Raw genomic sequence first — 27,499 nt, forward strand, 5'->3', positions numbered from 1 at the left:
CACTTTACAATTTATAAATCACTTAAACTGAAGCGCACAACTTTGCCCATGTCCATCAGGAACTGTAATATTTAAAAACACTTGGCCATATCGAATTTTTACATCACTACACGCTGAAAGTTTCCAGTTAGCCAAACGCTGTGGTCTACAAGTGTTGTTGCCACAGCCGTTTTGACAAATAAAAACATTTAAATAACACCGTGTACATGGACAAAATTCAAGGACTCGGGATCATGTTGATGTAAAAATGAGCAACAGCACTTTCATACCGGTCCGACCTTTTTTTCCCATGTCAACGGGGAAAAAAATATTTCCCTTCCAACACTTTCATTAGAATGCCAGCCTTCACACAATGCTCGAAAATACATTGCAAACGGAGACAATCCAGAACAATTTTCACAAGACTCCAGCACACTCAAAGGGGGAGAGGGGGGAATGTACCTCCAACAAAACACACCGGTCTATAACATGCCAGGAGACTTCCAGATTTTACAAGGCCCACAAAATCCCTGGCAGCCAACTTCAATTGGGAACCCCCCATATGATTACAGTGGTGCAGTACTATCGCCTGAATGCTGGGCTAGCTGTAACATTAACGAAATTCAGCTGCAGACAGAAACCAGGAAAGAAGTCTGAAGTAGACATGCTACCGATGTGCATCCAAGGTTCCAGGGGTGCAATGGACCCCCTCGCGTACCCCCTCTACAGGAGTCCCTCGAACACGCCGGCGACGGCATCGCGGTCCGCAAATCTTCCTCGCCCACCAAACCTGCAATTTTTATTTGATGTAGTGCACATCAGAAACCACATGCAAAAAAGAGATATCTTCAATCAAGAAAGGAAATTTTAAATGGCAGGGGAGGAATTCCTTACAAAAGTGGAGAACAGGCCTAAAAGGCAGTTTAAACATAAGCTTTCGTGACCAATAGTATTCATAATAAAGGCTTTTTGGTTAGATCGTCTGAAGGCCCCCAAAAAATAATATCACTAAAGGCATAATGAGTAAGAGTTTAATGTTTCTTGAACTCACTTTAGAAATCAAAAGTGTGTTTGGAAAGAATCAGAAAAACAAGTTTTGTGACCTCCAGTGTGGATGAATGGAGGAACCAATGAGTAAAGAAACCGCGCCCATGGTAGTCACAAAAGAAGAGTGATAATGAAGTGAAGGAGGCTACTGACCGCCGGTGAGAAATTCACTGCTGGATGATCAATGAAGCCAAACGCATTGGTCGACAGCACGGGTGGGGAACCTTGTTTCTGCCAAGGGCCATTTATAACATCATTCGCGGGCCATGCAAAATTATCAACTTAAAAACTGGCCCGTTATATTTGGTCAAACATTTAATTAACTCACCCCTAATGTGACGGCTGGAACAGACCAAATTATTTCGCGGGCCTTATACGGCCCGCGGGCCGGACGTTCCCCACCCCCGGTCAACAGCAAGACTTAACTACGATTGGGCACGTAACTCTCAAATACGATTCATCCATTAAAATGCAACGTTATTCTCGCGACACGTGCATCAAATTACATGCGAAACGTAATGCTTGTGAATGATTAAATATGAACTCAAACGGTGAATTCGGAGGGTAAATTATATCCACGAAAAATCTGAGTAGCGTCTAAATTGGTCCTGCAGCCACCCACCCCACCAGCATGGTGAAGCATGAGCAATCATCTCCCACGGGCGACACAGCAGTCGACCGACAAGAGGACTCTGCATTATTGTAATTATGAGGGCGACTGCCCACCTGGGTCGGTCTCCGCGTAGCTCCTTCTCGCGCTGGTTCTGCTCAAACCGCTCGGCCATCTCCTCTAGCTCCTGCGGCACATCCTGACCGACGCACACATGCGCATAAGACAAAGATGCCCCCCCCCCGCCCCGTATAGACTTTAACAGACTGTTGGGGCAAGTGATGTTGTTCAAAACAAGTGCCACTCCCTGTTGTTCGGCAGTTTCTTGCCGAGTGGAGAACTGTCCACACCCTGCATGGTGACCTGGAGCCAGAACCAGTCCACCCAGACCTGAATACCAGAGGTCGAAGCTGAAGCGGTCCAAGCTCCCGACAGAAGGACTGCCTAAATCAGTCTCTCCTTCATGCACAATGCCGCACACAAAATAAGATTCTATAAAGAAACACATACAGCGCTGTCGCCTCGACAGACCTGGTCTTCACCTGAGGACCGGCTGCTTGCGTTGTGGCCGAAATGTCGTGAGAATTATTTTATTGTTTTATTTTTATTATTTTATTACTTCCCTTCTACGTGACTTTACCGAAAGAACCAAGAAGAAGAAGAACCACATACATTATACACCTCACAGTTAACTTGCATCTAAGCTACATTAACTTCACACTCACCTCAGTCACTGTAAAACATAACTACAACATTTTATACAACTCAAATTTGAAATTAAATAAATCAATTACAGTATTCTTTTTTTACTACACAGTGCCTAATAGATGAATAAACACATTCACACAGACACAATGGGGGAAACTGTTGTCGAAGGGCTATGTAGTATTGTGCACATACCAAGAGATAACTAATGTTTAATCTACAGTGGGGATTAACCATTCCTGGTCGAGTCACTAAGGCCCAAATGTCTTGAGGTGGACTTGACAAGGTAAAACAATCAGTGTAGATTCTCCCTCTCCCAGGGCGAGGACTCGGACCATTCAGCCTCTATCCACTATGGTCACCACTCATGGGCAGGGCGAGTGAGAGTGAAGAGAGTGACCCAAAAAGCCTCTTATGGAGAGTGAAGAGTTTGCGAGTTGTGGACACGACCCACAGACAGTGGGGTAAAACGACGTTGAGTTGAGTTGCTTTTGAGATGACTTGTTGAAATGCTGTTGAGTTGAGATGTTGAATTGGTGAGTTGAGATGCTGTTGAGTTGCGGTTGATGTTAGGTTTTTGTTGAGTTGATGTTGAGTTTCCGATGTTGAGTAGTTGTACATGCGGAGTTAGAATCGTCGCTATTCGCAGGCTGTTGAGTTGTGTTCACAAACACGCATACAATCACATTCATTCAATAACTCACACCCGCACACACATGTATGTATACAAGACAGATCTCCCCCCGTATAGCCTGTAGCAGACTGTTGGGGCAATTGTTGTTACCGAGCACCTATGAAAGCCAGAACGGCACAAGAGGGGGTGGGAGGCCAGCACCACAGCCAGCTCTGCCTTTGTCTCCCGAGTGGTGGCGTTCACACGCACCACACCAGGTACTCATGAGGTTGTGTCGACCTAGGGGAGGGGGAGGCCCAAGACCGGTTCAAATAATCGTCATTGATGTTGGCCTTGAGTGAGAATCAAACTTGGGTCGCCAAGTTCACAGAGCAGTGCGCCAACCGCTACACAACCGCACACACACATACACACACAGACATGCAAATCCACAAGCACACCTATACGTGCACCCACGTACCTATATAAACACACATGCATATACCTGTCTGTATGTGTGTGTGTGTAGGATCTGCTCATTTGAAGCAAGCACACAAAGGGACAATTTAATGGGCGACTGCTTGAATCACCAATCTTTCCTTCACCAAGGGTTTCTGGGTACACACACCTAAAACAATAATGGTGACACCATTCTGGCCTTCACCAACAAAGAATAAGCCCAGGGATGTTCAGAACTCACAGATAACATCGCCAGCCACATGATGGATGAAGTCAATGGGACCACCTCCCACTCCTCTAAGTGGGGGAAATGGGAGGAGTGGAAAGTGATTCGACGAGAGTTGAAAGGGAAAGGCAGAAAAGGGTTAGAGGAAAAGTAAGACAGGGCATCAAGCTATTTCCGGGCTACTCTTTACACATGTGTAGTGACTGGAAATGTCACTGTGGTGCACCTCGGACACGGGATGTAGTACCAGCCCTAGTGGAGGCTTGGGTGAGCGCTGGTTAAGCGCGGTGGCACCACGCACAGCGTGCGGTGCGGGCTCCCGTTGAGAGAGCGAGAGAGTGTCAGCCAGCTAGGGTTACGTTGGGGGCATGATACTCTGGTTGACCTGGGGACATGTGACCGGATGATACTGGAGGGGGGTCACCGGTGGAGGGGGCCAATGGGTGGTCACTAGGGGTCGGCACGGTTTGGCTCAAACCACCAAACCGCGGTTTGAACCGAACCAAATCGGTTTGGTTTGGCTCTGTTTGAACTGGTTCGGTTTGGTTTGGGGCTACGAAAACCGACTCGGTTTGGCTCGGACAGGGTGGAACCGGCTCAAACTAGTTTGGTTGGTTGTAAAGGCCGAGTACAGCAATATCAAGGACATGATGACGGACATTCTCAACCAGCGCTACCCAGCGTTGACGACGGACGCGGCGCCGAAGGCGGCGCCGCGTGGCGGCATTAACATCCTCTTTGACATGGTCTACGCGCCCAACGCTCACGACGGCGCCGCCTCCGAGGTCGACCGCTTCCTGCTTGAGCCGACTCAGGACCTGAGCATGGACGTCGTCGAGTGGTGGAAGCTGTACGGCGGCAAGTACCCGCGCCTACGACGCGTGGCCCTCGACTATTTGCCTATCCCGGCGTCGTCCGTGCCCTCCGAGAGAGCAAACTCGGCCGCCAAGCGCTCCTTTCTCGACCGACCAAACCTGCACAAGTGCACGTTCAAGGCCGAGATGTGTGTGCGCTCGTGGGCGCGGATGTTGCCTAGTGTTGGGGTTTCACTGCCATTGAACTACCACACTGCGTTCAAGGACATTGGGCGTGCCAAGCTTGAGGAGATGGCTGTGGACGACATCGTCGTCCAGTACTTGCTAGTGAATCTCAATATGAAGAAAGCCTGCGTAGAAATTAGCGATTAATACACTTGATATTTGTATTGAATGCGAATATTGTTTGCCGCACATCTTTTCGGTTCAAGCCAACTCAAGAGGTTTGGTTTAGCTTAGTTTGGTTTGGTTTTGGTTTGGTTTGGTTCAGTCGTCGCTAGTTTGGTTTGCTCAATTTGAAACCAGTTTGAGTCGGTTCAAACCGTGCCGACCCCTAGTGGTCACATGGTCCGGGAAGAGCTCTCGAGAGCCTTCAGGCAAGGGCGAGAGAGACCGAGAAGGTGGGCGGGGCGAGAGGCGGAGCCTGCCCCAGCCCGATATAAGGGCCCCCCCCCCCCCTGTGAGGGGCTCGGGGTTCTTACTGTTGGAGAGGCAGGAGATCCCACATCAAGCTTGAAGAAGCCTCTAGCCACGCGGTCTGGGACCCAGCTTGTGGTCCGGACCGGGATAGCGGAACCGTGTCTAGTTTCGCCGTAGCGTGGTTAGTTGGGTGGTCAACACCCGAGAGTGTGTTGTGTTAATAGCCTGGAGCATGTTGTGCAAATAGTTTAATAAATCGTGTTGCTCCCTAAAACAACGTCTGCGACTCAGTTGGGACTCACTACACGTGTTGGGAGATTCAATTAACATCCAAAAAAACCCACCCATCTGGAACTTCCCGACATATACATTCTGATGTCTCTGTGTATCTGCGAGGCTATGGACATGTGAGTGTATGTATATGTACATGTCTGTGGATCCATCTCAGTCGGTCAACTCATAACAACTGGGTTTGTCCTCTGACCTACTGCCAGCAGTGAGCATTCTACATTACACGTAGCCTCCAAAAGTGCATCTTGCCTTACACAAACGCCGTGGTGGAATCACCGCTAACTTAGCGACCAATGGCAACTGTGGTTGTAATTGTTGTGTACATGCAAATGTATTAACAAGCATCCTCATCCATCTTCTTGGTTCTTTCGGTAAAGTCACGTAGAAGGGAAATAATAAAATAAAACATAATAAAATACAATTCTCACGACGTTTCGGCCACAACGCAAGCAGCCGTCCTCAGGTGAAGAACAGGTCTGTCGGAAAGACGGCGTCTGAATGTGACTTTACCGAAAGAACCAAGAAGATCAATACTCTTAGTTATTTCGGTAAAGTCACGTAGGTAACAAATGAAATGAATAAAAATAAAACAATAAAAATCACGACGTTTCGGAGGCAACACAAGTCTCCGTCATCAGGTGGGACCGTCACAGCCAGATTTGCTACATCAAGTGAGGCAAGGATTCAAGATGTAATCCCTTAAATGCAATCCTTGCCTCACTTGATGCAGCAAATCTGGCTGTGACGGTCCCACCTGATCACGGAGACTTGTGTTGCCTCCGAAACGTCGTGATTTTTATTGTTTTATTTTTATTAATTAAAATTTTACCTACGTGACTTTACCGAAATAACTAAGAGTATGAATCCCTGCAGTCACGAAAGCTTTAAATCGAAACATCCTCATCCAATAGCGGATCCTCTTCCCCTCACCTGCCCGGCCTCCTGCATGATGCTGATAAGGTCTGCCGCATGCCTCCAGTCACTTCGCGTCACCAAAGTCACCGACTTGCCCTCCTTGCTGCCCAGCACGGGGGGGGGGGGGGGGCACACATCCCATCCCACGAGTGAGCTTCTTGTCAGCAGGTTACAACAATATGCCGTTTGCAGTATGTGGCACGCAGCGCAATCTGCGATCAACCTCCGCACTGCAGGTCACAGCACTGTCTCCTTTCCTCACACGGCTCTCCTCTCTTTCCCTCCCACTCTCTCTTGTCCCAAGTTCTCATAGGCTCTCAATTCAAGAAACACGTGACGGCTTCATCTATAACATGCTTTCATTGTGGGCCTCTGGACCCTGTGCTCAGAAAGTAGAAAAAAAAACTGACATTGTGTGTGTGTGTCGGTGTCACACGTGCAGTGGCGTTTCAATGTTGCATTCGTACAAACGCATGGCATCACGCATGTGTATTAGCCTCAAGTGTGTTTGTAGTTCTAGATTTGAAGCTTTCGTGACTGCAAGGGCTCATACTCTTAGTTCTTTCGGTAAAGTCACGTGGGTAAAAAATGAAATTAAAATTAATATAAATAAAATAAAATATTAAAAATCACGACGTTTCGGAGGCAACACAAGTCTCCGTCATCAGGTGGGACCGTCACATGATGCAGCAAATGTGGCTGTGACGGTCCCACCTGATGACGGAGACTTGTGTTGCCTCCGAAACGTCGTGATTTTTATATTTTTATTTTATTTGTATTAATTTCATTTTTTACCTACGTGACTTTACCGAAAGAACTAAGAGTATGTGTGTGCAGTGTGTGTACCGAAGTGACGCGCTGCACACGGTGTATAGCAGTGATATTGTGTGTGCGCGTGTGTACACAATGCATGCTCCCACCCGGCGCGGCCCGTGCGGCCGATGCGATGCACGTACTCCTCCATGTGGCGTGGACAGTCGTAGTTCAAGACGTGTGTGATGTCGGTCACGTCCAGCCCGCGCGAGGCCACGTCCGTGGCTATGAGGATCCGCACGCAGCCTGCATTCGCATCCGTACACCACCACCGCTCCAGGAACACCGCACAACACCACGCACCACCGTACACCACGGACACCACACAATAGGAAATGCCCACACCATGGACATCTCGCACCATGGCCATATCGTGGTCACTGCACACCGCAACAATCAACTTCAAGGACAGTGCACATTATCAGAGTTATGTTCTTTTGTTTGTATTATGACTGCAGGTATTGCAGTCTATGCAAACATGACTCCTTGTAAATAGGTGTCAGTTTTGTTGCCAGATAGAAGGGTAAAAAACCAATTATCAACCACACCAGGTATAATAAAAAAAACTCATAATGCATTATTTTAGAGACTTGTGGGTAAAAGTAAATGTAAGTAAAACTCCATTCTGTCCCTCCATATAAATAATATACATGTGCATCAGCATATTGGCTTTCCTGCAAAATGTTATCCAGCAATGTGAAACCAAGAATATTCTGGACCGGTTCCACCTTCCGGGTCTCGTGAAGCTTAACAAATGCTGCTGGATTTCGATTTAAAGCTTTCGTGACTGCAGGGATTCATCTTCTTGGTTCTTTAGGTAAAGTCACGTAGAAGGGAAGTAATAAAATAATAAAAATAAAACATAATGAAAAAATTCTCACGACGTTTCGGCCACAACGCAAGCAGCCGTCCTCAGGTGAAATGCTGCTGGGTTTGCCAGATGTGACCGATGCATGTGGTGTGAAGCCAACGCATTACGGATGACATCACAGCGCGGACCGCACACCACTCGCCGAGCAGCCACCACTCCCACCAATTCACTGGTGCGCGTGGAGTTCCACAGGCTCTGGTTGCCTCCGCAGGCAGACAAGTGGACATTTCCACAGGGTTGCGACACAAATCAATAATACAGCTTGGATCTATGTACCGTCTGAAAGTGACTGCATCAAGACACTGCACAACAAAGTTGGGCGTGCATCGCCAACGTGCGCCGTCTGCCGAGAAGCGGACAAAAAACGCCGCGCTTGGAGAGCGAGACCACTGCGATGTAGTACAGGGGTGGGGTGGGGGGGAATGTGGAGGCTGGGAGGAGAGGGGAGGGGAAGGTGGACACAGGGATGGGAGCAAATGCTCACCGCTGCGGAATTCACTTAGCGCCTGCTCTCGGTCGAACTGCTCGCGGTCGCCATGGAGACTCTGGACATCGAGGCCCATGAGGCAACACTTCGTGGAGAGGTGATCGGCCCTGCACTCATGGGTGTGCGTGTTGTGCAGACAAAGATCCCCCTATATCCATAAACTGCTTGGGAAAGTGATGTTAACGAGCACCTATGAAGGCCAATATGGCACACGAGGGGGTGTGTGTACGCGTGTGCGTATGACATGCACATGCGTATTTGCACACATGTACGCACATGCGTACGCAACACAAGAACATCAACAACAGCTGCTATTCGCTACTAAGTGACAATGACGTCATTATGGATTGTGCCAAGCTAGGTGGTCTGTCGCATGTCACAGGCAGACCCCCAGGTGTTGTGGGTTGAGAAGACACCTACACACACACACACAGCTGTGTATAGACACATGCACGCAAACCCAAATATAGAACTATGAAGCTCTTTTTCACAGATCTCCAGTAGGGGCAGGTCAGCATAGGACTTGTTGGGGAAAGTGCTATTACAAAGCACCTATAAAGAATGGCACAACACACAAGGGTATGGGGTTGTGGCCAACACCACTCCTGGCTGCCTGTCTCGGTGCTGAATCACCATGGGGTGAATCGATGACACGTCGAGCGTTTTCCCATTATTCCGAGCGGCTCAAAACGCCTTCGACACACCCATGCTGCGCTTTAGACCCGTCACATGCACCAAGACTCCGCGCAAGCCTCATCGGCCTCCGCAGCCACGACACGCTCGCCCTAGCGACTGCTGCCATCGGATGTGTTGCCATGGCATCGGTTCCCATGGCAGCCGTCTCCTTCTCCCCAAATTGCCCGCCCCACCGAGCAAAAATTGGTTCAAAGCCAAAGACGCAATTCCAAGGAGGGGGAGCAGAGCGAAGGCGCAAAGCCAACGCTTTGCACACACGCATGGCTAGACAGAACATGGAGATAAGCACCCAGAATTACACAGTGGAAACGCACGACACGCCACACCCTAAACAAAATGCATTTGGGGAAAATTTTTTTTTTATAAATGTATAAAATGGCATGCTGCTATGGTGTAATAGTTGGCACACTAGAATTAAAATCGAAATGTCACTCGTTTGATATCCCGGTGTGGCAGTTGAAATGAGTGGATTTTTTTAATCCCCCCCCCCCACCTCTGTCTGAGTGATTTTGATTGTCAGCCTCAACACCACCGACTACATCTGCCAATGATGTATTGATAGGCAAAGATTTGTACTCATAAGCCATGACAAATCCACTGGTGGATGACGGCCTCCCCATGCCATCGCCATTCAGGAGTCGCTTCGACAGCACCGCAGACAGCACCACGGCAGCACAGAAAACACAAGAGCAGCACACACTAAATATTGCACCAAAATACAGCAACCAAAGCATTAGACACAGCATCACATGACACCGGCACACACCACACGTCCGTATCATTACACACAGTACCACCGGTGACGGCACCGCCTCTCGGCAGATGCCCTTCGTGTCCTCACATGGCCTTTCGCCCCGTGAAGACGAGGACCTTGTCACTGGGCTGCATGCTGGCAAAGAATTTGAAAAGGAAGTCCTGTTTGTCTTCGGGGTTCAGGACCACCACCTCCTGGTGCACCGAATGGACGGCCTGCAGCACAAGTGATGCGCACAAGCGTGTGTATGTACGTATGATGAACTGTTGTACCGTACGTAGCCAACCGTGCTAATCGGAGGTGTCGAGGAAGGACAAACTAAAACACAAAAAGTTCTAAAGAAAGAAGTTTTCAATCTAGATTTAAAAGTGCATAGCTCCAGCGGCTTCCTAATATAGGAAGAGCATTCCAGACGGCCGCAGAAGCGCATATAAAAGCGCACGGTACAGTGACAGTCTTTGCTCGATGGTTAGTTAAAAGCCGATGGCAAGGATGACCGGAGTTTGCGAGATGGTTTATGCTCCTTGATGACATCAGCAAGGTATTGTGGTTTATTTGTAGACACACAAGCAGGTGGCTGGCAGTAATTGCCCCCCGCCCGCACAGCTCGGTTGAAAACCCATCAGCGTGCAGTGGGGGGGGGGGGAACACCCCGCGCAGCACACCAACACAGACAGGCAGGGTGAGCCCCAGTGTTCCCAAGCTTCAAATGCGGTGCACATTGCATGTGGAGAACCGTGCATCTCGGCACCGATGAATTCAGTGGGATTTAACAACTACAGCATTAACCCCCATAAACACAAAATTGGCATTCATTTACCGATCATTCACAGCCCCTTGTGCAATCCACTGCTGGATGTATAACTCTGTATGCTGTGTTGATCACGGGTGTTGTTTGGCTATACTTCACCACACTGGGTCAAGTAAAGTCAAGTTTGTGTAACCAGGTGAGAACACAAGAGACAAGGATGGTCTAATTTTAAAGAGTCACCCGAGTCGATGTGGGGGGTTGGTGAAGAGGGGAGGGTGGCCCATGACCATTTCAGATATCACTCGTCACAAATGTGTCGCGAATGGAAATCGAACTCGCACACTTCAGGGGTTCGCAGGCACAGTTGCACGAAAAATGGCACACTGGTCAGAAGTGGGAACCCTGAAGTTATACTCTTAGGTCTTTCGGTAAAGTCACGTAGGTAAAAAATTAAATTAATAAAAATAAAACAATAAAATCATGACGTTTCGGAGGCAACACAAGAAACGTCATGATTTCATTGCTTTATTTTTATTAATTTTTATTTCATTTTTTACCTACGTGACTTTACCGAAAGAACTAAGAGTATGAATCCTTGCAGTCACGAAAGCTGCAAATCTAGAACCCTAAAGTTATCATACAGCACACTACCACATCTCCGTATTCCCGCGTTGCAAGACGGGAGAAGCCATCGCCACTCACCGCCAGATTCAAGGAGCCGACGTAGACGAGCACTGGGTCCTTGAGGTAGGAGCGCGCAAGACGCCTCACTCCGGGCGGCCACGTCGCGCTGTGCAGTTTTGCATGTGCAGACAAACGGATGCGTGCATGCGAGTAAGACGTTTCGTCCAAAGCCACTGCGTAGAATTTCGCGGCTGCGCTACATCGCTCTCGATGCGTTTTCGGGTTTCTGAACTTGCCCAAGAAGCTCCGAGCAAGTGGTCCGAAACAGACATCGCACGGCACAACCCAAAAGCGCACCGTCGAGTTATGGCCGTGTCTGTTATCGAGCTTTTTTTGTATCTATTGTATTCCATGATTATATGTGCGTGGATAGGAAACGGCCATGCATAACAGGTGTTATAGGCTGCAGGGCTCCATGGCGGACGGCAGAAAGCTGCGCTTGGGGAAACGCCCGCAGAGGGGGGAGAAAGGTTAAGATGGCGGCGGAGGTGGCAGCAAGATCACCTAGTCATGGTAGTTTGCCTGTCTGGCCGCACGTCCAGAAGGATTTTCATGATCTGCGGCTCAAAGCCCAGATCCAGCATGCGGTCAGCTTCGTCCAGCACCTGGGGACACGGCAGGGATAAGGATGACGAAACCATGAAATGAGCATGAACACTCGTGCCCATCGTTAATTCTTGTCAAGTAAACGAGTGTGGTGACATCTGGAGTGGATATCCTAGTTCCTACCCAGACTTCTGCCTGAACGACAACAGTGATAATAATCATGGGAAGGCTTTGTGTTTCTGCACCACTGCGAACAGTTCCAAATATTATTATTATTATTTTCTTTATTCAACCTCGTATTTAATAAGGAACCTGGTTGTACTATCCAGCAGCCAACGTGATGTCAGGCTGCACATCATGAGGATTAGGGGGAGCACGAGGAAGACTAGCGCTCATTATTTCGCCGACTGGTGACGGTGCCGGGAATCGGCAGCTCTCACCAGATAAGTGATGCCGCGCATGCTGATGTGCCCGTTCATCATGAGGTCGTTGAGTCGTCCAGGTGTCGCGATAACGATGTCCACGCCCCTGGTGGCGATTTCGATCTGCTCCCTGCGGTTGCCCCCGCCGTAGATGCACACGCTGCGGGTGCACGACCACACAAAGAGCATGGCAGCGTTTAATGCCAAGTTCACCCTACAGAGGCCCAGCTCATGTTTCAGAAACCGCCCATCACCGGTGATGTGCTCGCGTAAGAATCGCAAGGTACATGTACAAGCTCTTTTGTCAACTCACTGCTGGTTGAGAGCCTCCGTACATAATGTCAGTCTGACCATACCTCAATATTTTAGTCAGTGAGAGTCGAAGGTGTGCGGGGGAGGGGAGCAGGAACGTGTTGGCCAGGACAATTTAAAATATCACTTGCCACTGACGTTTGCCATGGTCAGGAATCAATCTCAGATACCCCAGTCACTATCATGGAAGTGAAACACCAGCACCACCCAACGCTTCTTCGAGTAGGAAGGACACCAACCGACATTTAAGCGTTGATGTGATCAGTAACGACCGATGATGTGGACCCATCATTCGACGATTATCGATGTGATCGGTGGAGAATTACAATGTGCGTGACCGATCTGACGTTTCATTGTTGCTGCGATCCAAGTGATTTATTGTTGAGGCGAGTGTTTCGATCGCCGCTGACGTGACCAGCGGCGACTGAACGCAAATGCAGTCTGCGCGATTGATGTCGTGGGTGTTTGGCTGCACGGAGGAGGCTCTCGCCTGGTAATTCCCTGGTACGAGTATTTGCTGCACTCCGATTTGATCTGCAGGGCGAGCTCGCGTGTCGGCGTCAAGATCAGCATTCCCGGGCCCTCCCGTTGCTCCCGGGGTCTTCCACCGCGACACACGAAGTACGGGGAGTTGGGGGGGGGGGGGCACATGGGAACACTCAGCAAGTGCAGGAGGTGGGCCCTAGGGGGGCTCATGACCAAAGGGCCAGAAATGCCGAGAAACTACCAGTGATTAAAATTGGTTATTAAGTTTACCGAAGTGATCGTCTCAACCGGATGATCAAAGTCTGCACAATGAAACAAATCGTATTAAATTTTAATTTGGGTTTTCATCAAATATTCCTTGATTTCAGTAACAGCATTTTTTGGTTGGATTAATATGCAAATAAAAGTTATTCCACTATGCGGACAGATAGCTTTTAAGTGACCATTTTCAGCATTAATTATCTAACACAAGGTGGTATGCACTCCTGAGGGGTCTGAATGAAAACCTCTTCATCTTGTGAACATGACCACGATAACACAATTGCAATATAAATGTTTTAAGTGTACGATTTCAAATATAATTGGACTCTTTTCAACCCATTGATAAAGGCTACTTCACACCTCATGTGCCATACTTCACTACGCTGGTCAGTACACATTCGAGAAGGGTAGGCCCAAGGACTGGTTGAGACATCACTAACCAGTGAAGTTATCCATAGCTGGGCATCAAATTCTAGTTACCAGGTTTCGAGTGTAGTGTGCTAACCACTGCGCCACCGCTCCAGCCATTTACGAAACGTATAAATGTGACCACATCTCAAACTGCTGTACAAAACATAAAACCACAAGCGACGGGGAAATAATCCGCAAGCGTCGGAATGAGGTGCATTTTGGAACCATATGCTAAGCATCAAGGAGGCACACAGGAACCATTTTAGAAGCATATAGGACTCACATTGACTGCAGTGAGGTGTGTGGAGATACTTAGGGACCTGCAGAGTGAAACAGGAAGAGACTCGGGGGACTTGCAGGATAAGGTGGCACTCAGAGACTCACATTGGCTGCAGGGTAAGGTGAATGAACCCTGGGAAGAGGAAGGCGAGTGTTTTCCCTGTGCCTGTCTGAGCGATGCCCACGAGGTCCCAGCCCAGCAGAACCACGGGCCACGCCTGGCTCTAAGGCAACAACGCAAACATCGCAACAGCACAATAACAATGTCTACTCAACACAAATTGTCATATAACAATACGTTCAAACTAATTACAGCCGTTCATCAACCCACTGCTATACGATGGCCTCCTCATGCCACGATCATCATGGAAATTGTTTGACCAAACTTCACCACTCCAGTTAGGCGTGGATGTATGCACGTGCAGCACAACGTGCAGTACAACGTGTAGTACAACGGATTGTGTAAATGCTGAACACGTAGCCCCGCAGCCTTCAACACCCAGTATGCACGGTGGTTACTCATCCAAGCACCAAGCTGAAGCCTACTTGGTTTCTGAAATCTGACATGAGAGGGTGCACTCCAAATGATTTAGTCGTAGGCTGTCAGTCCCAGGCACTGAAATAAAATCCTTGAACCTGGACTTCAACAGGGGGTCAACAGCACAGATGACTGGGGGAAGCGAGTTCCAGACAATGGAGACGGTGAGAGATTGGTCATTCTCATTTTCCGAGCAAAGATTGACTGGGGGCTTCAACACAAAACCGTGGTTGCTGGAGCAGAGAGTCCATAAACAGCAGCAGAGGGGAGAGGTAGGCAGGGAACGAGTACATGGATGATATTTAAGATAGTGTGTCATCTTGAAATTGATCCAGGATTAGATTTGGAACCAGTGAAAAGATCAAAGTATTCGGGTGATGTGGTGATGAGCGAGGAGTCTGGAATTCGGGATCATCCAGAGTTTGAGGATGAGGGCTTTAATGAGACCGTAGAGGAGACCATTATAATTGCGGAGTTGAGACATGACGCAGGTACGGGCGAGGGTTCCCGGCAGTAGGCCTGGTAAGGAAATGGCCAATGTGAGAGATGCTGTGCAAATGGGAGGCAGGGGATCCTGCAGAGTAGAGACATTACTGGTAGGAACCTCCTGGTTACACGAGCCCACAGAGGATTATTGTGTCCGTCGTACAGGTAGGGGCTGGGTGGGGAGGTAGGGGCTGGGTGGGGAGGGGCTGGGTGGAGAGGGTGGGACTGGGTGGGGAGGGGAGGGTGGGGAGGGTCTGGGTGCAGAGGGTGGGGAGGAGCTGGGTGGGGAGGGTGGGGGGTGGGAGGGGTGGGGCTGGGTGGGGAGGGGCTGGTCACCCCGTGGTGCCCTTATAAAACTCAACGTTTAACCTACTCACGCCGGCTTGTGCCCGCCCTCACAGTCGGGCATATTTGCGGAATACACCACGCCGCCGTTGACCTTGGCCATTGACCGAGCAACCCGACGTTCCTACCAGCTCCCTCCTCCGCAGGATTGTGTCAGTGGGAAGAGACAAAGTTCCCTGGATCAATTCTTCTATTATAAAAGCCCAGTATTCCGTGATTCAAAAAGTTTTAGAAAGTGGACCCTCCCCAGATGTGGGGGTATAAAGTTAATCTAACAGGTTTACAAAAATTGTCGACCCCCCCCCCCCCCCCCACAAAAAAAATTACCCAGGGCCCCACCGCCGATGCTCCGTGATGATGCGCCAACCTGTATGGGTGAAGGCGTGGTAAAGCCTGCGCGACAGATGTTGTCCAAGATGTCGGGGAAATGCTCAAAGGCGTCCGCAAAGGTGCGCACAGGGTTGGGTATGCTGCGACTCCCCTCCTCGCACATGTCCACCACGGAAATGTTATTGTTGCTCTGCCTAGTGGTGAGTAGAGGCCGGAAAAAAAACAGAGAATACAAAGGTTGTTGCCTAATCGTCACCATTGTTTTGCTATGCAGACAGGCCATCATCTGAAACGTCGCCTACTAGATATTTTCCCTTTTAAGGCCAGTGTTCGTGACAATCTTGAGTTAATTTGTGCTTATGCACCACTGCCAACACAGCATCACCGAATAATTTAACATTGCAGAGATGGGAAGTATATAAATTACATTTAATTAAAATATCATTTCATTGAATACGTAGCTTGTAATTGGAAACTGATTTACACACTTCAAATTGGTAACTTGTATCTAAATTACACAAGACGGGGTGTTAATTGGTAATTTGTATGCGATTAGATATTTTGCAGCAATTAGAACGTATTTTGCCCATCTATATAGAGCGTAATGCGACACCGGACCATACACCCACGTGCTTTACGCCACTACCACATTGCGCTCACCAAACAGGGACAACCTCATCCTAGATGAGGCAACCCTCACTCTGCCAAGCCATTCACTCTCTAAAACATATCAACACCATCTAAACTAGGCAACCACATAGAAAACCAGTGTCGCCTCCAGATTAGACAATCTATATATACACACACACACAACGTTGACATCTACCGAATGCTGTCCTTCTCAAGACCAGGCCATCCTCCTGTAGACCCTTGCACCCTAGCGCAGAACACCAGTGTCTAAACCAATGTTCTTTATTGCAAGACCCGCGGGTGATGTACACAAATGTGAAAACACATCATCGCGCTGTCAAACCCAAGAGTTTCAAATGTGGGGCGGCCTTCCTAACGAAGTCAAGGCGAAAGTGGCCCTCTGAAAAAGTGACGAACACTGGTCTAAACACCAAGCCGTCCATCCTCGTAGAGACCACCCCTATCTTCTCCCTTGGGACTAAGCCACTCTTCTCTCGTCATCACACGGCACGAACCTCCACTCGGCCACCTCCTCAGGGCTCATTCTGGTCACGCTCGGCGACTCAAAGTAGAAATTCTTCTTGATGGGAGGACAGTCTGTGGAGAGAGGGGGGAGGAATTCCAGGGTGTGGATATGCAGATGGCCGGACCGACCGCCCCCCTAGAGTTCTTAGATGGTCCGTGTTCGTGTGTGCGTGTGTTCGTGTGTGCGTACATGTTGTCTGTGAGCGCACCATTCCACTTGAGTGCCACAAAATCGGCCTGGCGTTCGTTGATGCTTGCCCAGTCAATGCGAATCCGCGGGGGATTTTCGGTGTCTTCAGAATCAGCGGCTGCACCACTCGACCTTGTCCCGCCACCACCAGTACCACCTCCACCACCAAAGCTATCTCCTCCACCACCAAAGCTACCACCTCCACCACCAAAGCGACCACCTCCACCACCAAAGCTACCACCTCCACCACCAAAGCTACCACCTCCACCACCAAAGCTACCACCTCCACCACCAAAGCGACCACCTCCACCACCAAAGCGACCACCTCCACCACCAAACCCACCACCTCCACCACCAAACCCACCACCTCCACCACCAAACCCACCACCTCCACCACCAAACCCACCACCTCCACCACCAAACCCACCACCTCCACCACCAAACCCACCACCTCCACCACCAAAACCACCACCTCCACCACCAAAACCACCACCTCCACGACCACGACCAAACCCACCACCTCCACCACCTCCTCCACCACCAAACCCACCACCTCCACGACCAAACCCACCACCTCCACCACCAAACCCACCACCTCCACCACCAAACCCACCACCTCCACCACCAAACCCACCACCTCCAGATCCACCACGACCACCTCCTCCACACCCATCATGACTATCAACAATCCCACGACCACCACCAAACCCACGACCACCACCAAACCCACCACTGCCACCTCCAACCTCATTTTCACCACCTCCAAATCCACCTCTACAAGCACCTCTACTCACACCACCACTATCATCACAATCTTCAGTCCCACCAATACCTTCCCTAGCACCACCACTCGATACCGTTCTACCATCATCTCTAGTCCCACCGCCCCAACTGGGGTCACCCCTGCCCTCCATACCCTCCCTAGCCGGGCGCCACCTCCCCTGGCTGCCTTGGTGGCTCTTCTCTGCCCCACTCCCCGTGATATTGCGGATCAGGTTGCGGGCAATGCGCCGCGCGCCTGCGCTGCCCACCAGCTGCACGGTGCCCTCGTCCCCATCTCTCAGCAGCTGCGGGTAAACGGGGAGTGGGCGAGTGAAGGCAAAATATCAATGGCTTCAATGCAATACGATTTTTTTTTATATGCATTGAACAGAAATAGTGGGCATATTATTTAATCGCCCCAATAATTCTGATTCCTCCATTGGCTCCCGGTCCAAATCCCAGATCAATTTGGGTGGCAACGTGGCACAGTGGTAACATTTGTTTGCGTTTCACTGCAAGAAGTCCTTGGGTTCAATTCCTGAATTGGGCACCTTTGTGTAGTTTGTATGTTCTCTCCCTGTTTTGAATGAGTTTCATCTGGGTTCTTCAGTTTCCTCCAAAAGCTAACGTAGTCTGGAACTCCCTCCCCCTTTACATGTGCTGTCAACTCCGTCCAAGTCCAGACTCAAAATATTCCTCGTGACCACTGCCTCTGACTGTGCCTCTCCACATAAACTAAATATTTCATGGCTTCTCTCCAGCATCTTGACATCCTGTCGCATTTAAACGCAATAGAAATCAACATTGTATTGCCAGGCAACAATAGTGGTTAAGTAGGATTTTTTTTAATACGATCATTTGGGCGCAGGTTTTTGGTCCAGTGCTAAAACATTACAGTCGTTCTAAAATGGAATCAGTCAACAGGAAGCACAGATGTGGTCTGGAGCAGATCGGCCCCCTTGTTAGAACGAACACAGGAACACCCCCAACCTTAATCCGCGCTCCACTCAGCTTCTCCAGCTCCTGGATTTTGCTGCCACCCCTTCCTGCGGGGCACAGAAAAAAAAAAACTCTTAAACCATTCAAATCCCCCTGCAATTTCCATTTGCAGACCCAAGTGGACATTTCACTCCGTGTTTAATAAAGAACACTTTTTTGTGAATCCCCTTTTTGGATAAGGGCCTTCCGACACTGTGAGACTTTGGGGGCTTATATATTTCAAAACGCAGGTAAGTGCAGGTTGGTGACAGTGAGGAACATAGACATTGGGAGCATACATGTACAGCAATGGGATTTGCTGCTCTTCCCCTGCTAACGTAGCCCCAGCAGAAACCTATAAAAACCATGGCTGGCGATGGCTTATCTACCTTGACCCAATGAGATGTTCTCTTATGTCAATCAATTATGACCGATTTAGGTAGACATCATTTGTCCATCCTTTCCTGGTGTCGGACATACCCAGACACGGACTTTCACATCCGCACTGGGATGGTGTTGACGGTGCAATTATTTTCATGTGCAAACCACTGACCTGTTCCCTAAATAGGCCATATTATTCTAAAACTATAATTCCCTTTAAAATGACATGCCAATATACTAAAGTTGGAAATGTTCAACAGTCCGGTTGTCTAATTTGTGCAAGTGGCCAGCCACGAACTGGATTATGAATTCCTCAAGCTCTCAGGCCACATCAAGTAAACATGGCGAGGCAGTGGAGATCTTACCGATGACCCGCCCAACATCGCCGACATCAATGGAGAAGCTGCAGCAGCCACCGTCATCATCGCCATCATCTTCGGCGTCACTTTTGGCGATTGAATGCGGGCACTCTGACACATACCTCTCCTGCCCATGGACTACACACACACAAACATTCCATATATATCCTTTTAACATACTGTTGGGGTAAGTGTAGTTAGCGAGCACAGTACACGAGAGGATGGGTGGCCAACACCACGCTCAGGCAACAAGGTGAGGCCAAGGACCGATTCAGATAATCATCACCAGTGTTTCGATTTAAAGCTTTCGTGACTGCAGGGATTCATCTTCTTGTTTCTTTCGGTAAAGTCACGTAGAAGGGAAGTAATAAAATAATAAAAATAAAACATAATAAAACAATTCTCACGACGTTTCGGCTACAACGCAAGCAGCCGTCTTCAGGTGAAGAATGAGACACTACCAAACTAGGAGCTTATATATAAGCTGCATTGGGGGTTGAAGAGCGCCTTAACAAAAAGAATGTGCATGTGAAGAGGGATTTAGCATATTCATGGAAAATGCGTAGGCGTTGGGCGGGGGGGTGTCAAAGTCATATTATGCCCATGCATTATGCAGGATCAGCAGCAACCAAGGGGGGTGCAGGGATTAGCAGTAACAAAGGAAAGGAATGTTAATGATATGTAGCTGCAGTTACTCAACAACCACGTAGAAAACTAAAGTATAAACTACATAAAAAACTAAAGTATAAACTGCATCGCACCATCAGTATACTTACTATACTCTATAATAAGCTGAGTTACTAACAGCAAGTAATACATTACAATTTTACCTCGTAAAAATTCTATAATATGCTTCCATCTAAACCTTATTCTCTTACATCACACGAGCATATACCGTACTATATACTGCCATAGATAAACCCAACATTAAATTATATACTGTATTGCTGTAAACCAACCTATATCTTATACATTTAATATCACACTATGTATTATTCTACACACCCTAATGTGTATCGAAATGGTTTATTACGTCCTTCCAATGATTGCTGAGCCAGAATCCATCTTCTCGGTTAAAGTTGTCTCTGTGTTTGTATATGTGGATCGCCTCATGAACGAATCTCTCATGATAGCCAGATGGCTTGCAGAGAACCTCTGTCTTGGAGAAGTCAATATCATGTGAGCCCACTGAGTTGTAACAGTGATCTGCCACGGCTGAGGTGTTAGTCCTACCGTGTTTCAGGTCAGCTTTATGTTCACGGATGCGGTCCGAGACATGTCGTTTGGTTTCCCCAATGTAACTGCTACCACAGAGGCAACTTAGTTTGTAGACGCCAGGGTACTGTATGTCTGGAACCACATCTTTTACAGACGGTACCAGATCACGGATTTTATGCACTGTGTTGAATCGGACCTGGATCTTGTGTTTAATCAGGATTTTGGAGATCTTTTTTGTGACCCCAGCAATGTAGGGTAAGGTGATGGTCTTGAAAGGCTCCTCAACAGGATCCTTCTTGATGGTTGGAGTGATGGCTTTGCGGATTGTATAGTCGGAGTAACCATTTGCCTTAAGAGCTTGGCGTACGTGTTTGAGTTCACTGGAAATGTGTTCATGGTCGGAGATGCATTGGGCTCTATGATATAGAGTCTTGATGAGGGAATTCTTCTGAGATGGATGGTGGTGGGAATCCGGTTTTAGATAAGCATCCGTGTGGGTGGCTTTCCTGTAGACAGAGTGGCTCATTGAACCATCAGGTCTCCTTTTGATTAGGACATCCAAAAAGGGTAGCTTGCCATCATTTTCGACTTCCATGGTGAATCTGATGGCTGGGTGTATGGAATTGATGTGGTCGAGAAATTGGTCTAGAGCAGGCCGGCCATGTGGCCAGATGACAAAAGTGTCGTCTACGTACCTCTTCCATAAGGTCGGGCGTAGAGTGGCAGTCTGGATGGCGTCCGTCTCAAATTTCTCCATGAAGATGTTGGCTACAACCGGAGATAGGGGGGAGCCCATTGGGGTGCCCTCAATTTGCTTGTAGAAGGTTCCATTCCAGGTGAAGTATGTATTGGTTAAGCAGTGTCTCACCAGGGGGGGTACCCCAGCATTCAGTCCTTGATGAACCAAGTCTTCAATGATTGCGATGGTGTCAGGCACAGGTACCTTGGTGAACAAGGAAACCACATCAAAACTGACAAGCAGGTCGTCTGGGGACAGGGCAATCCCCTTGATTGTCGATACCAGGTCAGTAGAGTTTAGTACTGCAGAGGTGGTTTTTCCAGTGAAAGGCCGTAGGATTTCAGACAAAAAACGAGCCAGTTTGTAAGTGGGGGAGTTGATAGTAGAGACAATGGGACGAAGAGGTGTATCTTCTTTATGTATCTTTGGCAAGCCGTACAATCTTGGTGGTCTGGCTGCAGAAGGTTTCAACGAGAACTGTTTGGTCTGATCAATTAATGCGGTTGAAGCAGAAATGATGTTGTTGGTTTTGGAGACGAGGCTGTTGGTGGGGTCTCTTTTTATTTTTGTATAGCTGCCATCGTTTAGTAGTTCTTGAATTTTGTTGTTGTATTCTATTTTGTCCATGATGACAGTGGCATTGCCTTTGTCGGCTGAGAGGATGACAATGTCATCCCTCTTTTTTAATTGAGCTAATTCAAAACGCTCCTCTTTGCTGATGTTGCTAGCTGGCATCTTAGCGTTTTTGAGGGTTACAGAGATTTCGGATCTTGCTACGTCTGCAGCGATGTGACTCAAGCCCTTGAGAGCTACATCTACTCGAGCAATTATATCATTAACTGGTATGTGTCTAGGTGTGACTGCAAAGTTTAGTCCTTTAGCTAAAACGGATTTCAAACCTTCAGAAATAGGACTGTTACTGCGATTAATTACGACTTTGTTAATATCTAGCTTTTCAATGTGTGGGTCCGGTTTCTTGTTTGAGAGGCGATTGAATTTGGAAATCAAGTTGTCCTTACATTTACTTCCCTTCTACGTGACTTTACCGAAAGAAACAAGAAGATGAATCACCAGTGTTAACCGTGAGTTGGAATCACACAGTCAAATATCCCCCATATTCATCTTCTTGGTTCTTTCGGTAATGTCACGGAGAAGGGAAGTAATAAAATAATAAAAATAAAACATAATAAAATAATTCTCACGACGTTTCGGCCACAACGCAAGCAGCCTACGTGACTTTAGCGAAAGAACCAAGAAGATGAATCCCTGCAGTCACGAAAGCTTTAAATCGAAATCCCCCATATTGTTGTAGAGACTGTGGAGGCAAGAGTTTTTAGTGAGCATCTATGAGGGATGGCAAGTAATAGGAGGTTATGGGACCATCACCACACCTGACCAACTTTGTCTCCCCAACACTCATGTTTACACATGCCACTCGGTACTCGTTTAAGGCCGAGTTGACCGAGGGGAGGCCCTGGACCGATTCAGATATTTGCTAATGTTAGCCATGAGTGGGAAGTTAACTCAGATTACGTATTCACAGCGCAGTACACTAACTCCAACACTGCCGCTCCGCATGCACAAAACATTAAAATTAAAATAAACAACATTTTTACATTTAATATGAATAAAGACCTCCCCGAGCCGCAGGGTCTTGTTTTGTTTGTAAAAAGTGGTATACCCCGCGGGTTATATACGTAAAAATACGGTAATGTCTTCATCACAGCAGTGGACATCCTCAGGCGTGTTCCCTCCTTTGGCTGCCACTCAGTCATTAGTCTCAACCCCTAGCTATCACCATCCTGTCCAGCGATCTTTCCTGCCAAAGCCCACTCACATTCGGTTACGGTTAATATGCATTTTGACTTGTGTATATTCCCGAATTCATGAGTTCCTCTCTCCATCTCTGAACCTACTGTGCCTTGATAAGGACGTTTTCACGGAGTGCATATTACCTGCCAAGGCATGGATAAGAAATATTGACATTGACGGAGATATTAGCCAGGCGGTGTTGGTCACGCACGTCTTTAATCGAGCACTCTGGAGGAGAGTGTTGGTGGATCACACAAATATTGTGAAACTCCCTTCCCATGGGCATCGAGGTGCCATATCCTAGCTCGCCAGAAGGCGATACAGCAAACTGTGGATTCCATCTGTTCCATCGGTATGGGATAAGTCCATTCACATACGTGGGATTTCTCCGCGTGCTCCGGTTTCCACCCACATGTAAGCGCTCATTAATTGGCCAATAACACCTTAATGTATAAAGGAGAGCAGAGCTTGGGCAATTGTTGGTTCGGACTCTCTGCGTGGCTGCTGCATTCCCCTTAATCGGTGGTTCCTCCTCGTGCCTCATCGTTCTCTTTATCTTATTTTATATTTATAGAGCGCCTTCTCTCAAGGCCGTTAACATAGTCTAAAAAGACCGAAACAAAATAAGATTATTTGGATGAGATGAGCGCGCAAGCATTGAGGAATAAGTGACCGCGATATAAGGGTACTTTGGGACCACGAAGGGGATGGGGAGGAACGGGAAGGAGTGCAGGGGTGAGGAGAGGGAATGGGAAATATGTAAGAGGTAAGCTTTTTTTACACGCTTTCATTTAACTCACTCTGTCTGTTGTTGTCGTATCCTCAAATCTTGTAACTCAATTTTAACCCACTTCCCAATGTGGTATCGACTGCAAATTTCGTATACTTACGTATTACTGATGACAATACTATATTCAATCATAAAAAAAAATTACAATCTTAACACGCTTTCTATTAACTCACTGTTGTTGTTGTCGTATCCTCAAATCTTGCAACTCAATTTTAACCCACTTCCCAATGTGGTATCGACTGCAAACTTGGTATACTTACGTCATATTGATGGCAATACTATATTATATCATTAAAAATCAAATAAAAAAATGTAAACCATCTTTTTTATGTTGTGTTTCACCTTGGCTCAAATTGTCCACGCTCAACTAACGTTGCCTGTAAATCACCACGGCCCCTTACGATATGCGGCCCCTTCCTGGAATCGTGGAGTTCTGCCATTACTCGTACTGTACATTTCATTAAAGCGTGTTTAAAAAAAAGTGTTTTAAAATATTACTTATTTTATGTATAGTTTTTATATTTGACAAGAACCCGGTAAAAGGCACAAATCCGTAACAAGGGAGGGGGGGGGTTATAGAAATTTCTCCGACCTAAGCCCGAACTCAGTGCTGCTGGGTTCTGGTTGGGGGGGGGTAAGCTTTAAGAGAGGAACAGAACATTAAGGATGGAGACTACTCAATAATGTACAGCGGAAGTTTATTCCAGTAGAGAGGTGTAAAGAGGAAGAAGGACCGTAAACAGGATTGGACACATGGAGGGACAGAGAGATGGCTGGGGATGAAGAGAACGAGAGGGGCCATATCGAAGGAGGATGAGAGGCGCGAGAGTGAGTGAGCGAATCCTGTGCGGCCGCGTTACATGTTGAAATTAACACATTGTCCTCCTGCGGAGGGAGCTGGTAGGAACGTTGGGTTGCTCGGTCAATGGCCAGGGTCAACGGCGGCGTGGTGTATTCCGCAAATATGCCCGACTGTGAGGGCGGGCACAAGCCGGCGTGAGTAGGTTAAACGTTGAGTTTTATAAGGGCACCACGAGGTGACCAGCCCCTGCCCACCCAGCCCCACTTCCCACCAGCCCCAACCAGCCTCTCCCCACCCAGCCCCACCCTCCCCACCCAGCCCCACCCTCCCCACCCAGCCCCTCACGCAGCCCTCCCCACCCAGCCCCTCCCTGCACGACGGCCGGACGGACGGACACAATAATCCCCTGTGGGCTGGTGTAACCAGGAGGTTCCTACCAGTATTATCCGAAAAGTGTACAAAGAAAGCGTCGAGATATGCACGCACGGAATGACCAACGTACCATATGTGGGCCCCTTCTTGTCAGCAGCTGCTGCCTGTGAAATGGAAACGTTTAAAGGCAGTCACTGTAATGGAAGATTGCTGACATTGTCCCCTCTCAAGCTTTTAATATCACAGGAGACGCATAATTATCCTTGGATGTATTAATTACACTCCATCCTTACGGTCACGACACACGCATCCGATCTTGCGAACGAAAATCTATTTACGATGGGCCGTGTACGATATAATTTTTATCTAAAAATAAGAGGACATGGATAAATCTCTACAACGACGCTCACAAATGGATTTAAGTACTAATTACGACCGCTATTCTTAACCTTTTTGAGGCTACCCCCCCCCCCCCCCCCATTGAATGAACCAACATGGTTCTGCGAAATGAATGTACGAATAATTAACATCAAATATGTAAAATCTTGACTTAAAGCTTTCGTGACTGCAGAAATTCATTTTCTTTGGGTCTTTCGGTAAAGTCACGTAGATAGGTTCAAAGAAAACAACAAGAAATAACAAAAAACTACGACGTTTCGATCGCAACAGGCGTTCGTACGTGACTTTACAGAAAGACCCAAAGAATATCAAATATATTCTTGGTTCTTTCGGTAAAGTCACGTAGAAGGGAAATAATAAAATACAAATATTAAGCGATAAAAATTCTCACGTTTCGACTGATTGCTTGTGTCGCAGTCGAAACAGTGATATTTTTTTATTTTTTTTATTTTATTACTTCCCTTCTACGTGACTTTACCGAAAGAACCAAGAATATGAATCCCTGCAGTCACGAAAGCTTTAAATCAAAATATCAAATATGTTGTTCCAAATCCTCTACTTTGTGGGGTACCCTAACAAGCGAGTAAGTTGCAAGATTATAAAACATCTATTTTAATGCGTCATGTAATTTTGTTCGGGCTCGCTGGCTATTCTTAAAAAACACAAATTGTTTACGATAAATTAGTCTCGCAACGTATTCTATATCTATTCTAGATTACCATATGCATTCAAATGCTTCCGTAGTAAGTTTACATTGGGCAGATTCACACAAATATTGAGCAACGACTCGTGTGACGATATAACTCCACAACATTGGCCCGCGATTAAAAAAAAAACCAACCTAGTTACAACATTTATAACAAATATACACCCGTGACACGACTTGTGATACCCGGAGGTGGACCAAGAAAAACTTGGAAACTAAATCAACAACAAAAAACCCGCACGACCGCGACCTCATACCACGCTAGGTTCGTCGCATTCCCAATCCGACATCACTCGTATCGGGTCCCGAGAGCCTCCGAGTAGTCGAAAACCAGCAACTTTCGTAATTTCGCCACTCAATTGTAACTTTAAATCCACCACTGTTTGTGTTTTTACTGATGGCGGGAACTTAAAAAAAAAGCTTCGACCACGTGGGCGGATGCAATTCGAGCGCGCGCGCGGAGTCGGTAAAAGAAGGAGGGGCCTGTGAATGACGTCACGTCATTTAATTGACGGCCCATGAGCGTGACGTCATTTTATTAGAAGGGAGATGACGTCATGTGCAAGTTACACGCGTTAAACCCCGACCCATCCCCCAAATTCGTCAGGAATGTGCGTGGTGATTCCAGTACAATGTACGCAATGGACAGGGGCGGTTTCTTCATTAGGGCGATTGGGCGACGCACCACCAATGTCATTGAACCACAGAGTCACGCTAGCCGTCACTGTCAGCCTCTGGATATAGTCCAATCAGCGTCATGTCACGTTCTGTGGACTACCGCCTCTTTTTGGGCGATTTCACTCCGGCTGAGAATCGCCCCGAGTGGCCCCATAGACTTACATTCAAAGATGATTTTTTTCGACCGGCGGGCGCTGCAATGCATTCTCTACGGCTTCCGGGAGGGCTCGCACTAACGTGCTAACGTCATCATACGTAAGCACGTTTCATCCAACAATATAATTTGTCGCCACCTAGTGGAATCTTTAATAAAAGAAACTTGAGTGGATTGTATTAATAGTGAGTATAGAAACAAACAAGGAGATGTATTGTAAGAGTCACTTTATT

At 47.7% G+C, this 27,499-nt stretch overlaps 1 protein-coding gene across 1 annotated transcript; it reads right to left on the reverse strand.

The window, feature by feature from the left end:
* On the reverse strand, window positions 1-26,842 carry LOC133340725 (uncharacterized). Its single transcript, XM_061549115.1, has 19 exons — window positions 26,692-26,842; window positions 25,460-25,493; window positions 19,603-19,734; window positions 18,869-18,924; window positions 17,758-18,183; window positions 17,136-17,520; window positions 16,917-16,998; window positions 15,809-15,965; window positions 14,178-14,296; window positions 13,126-13,236; window positions 12,342-12,483; window positions 11,860-11,960; window positions 11,374-11,461; window positions 10,008-10,135; window positions 8,468-8,577; window positions 7,220-7,358; window positions 6,315-6,402; window positions 1,753-1,835; window positions 1-769 (listed from the first exon to the last, which is right to left on the reverse strand). The coding sequence occupies exons 1-19, from the start codon at window positions 26,722-26,724 to the stop codon at window positions 703-705; spliced, it is 2,481 nt and encodes an 826-aa protein (XP_061405099.1). The 5' UTR covers window positions 26,725-26,842; the 3' UTR covers window positions 1-702.
* Window positions 26,843-27,499: the final 657 nt, after the last annotated feature.

This window comes from Lethenteron reissneri, chromosome 10 (assembly GCF_015708825.2).
Source record: "Lethenteron reissneri isolate LAM-NWPU_2019-01 chromosome 10, ASM1570882v1, whole genome shotgun sequence".
Taxonomy (NCBI): domain Eukaryota; kingdom Metazoa; phylum Chordata; class Hyperoartia; order Petromyzontiformes; family Petromyzontidae; genus Lethenteron; species Lethenteron reissneri.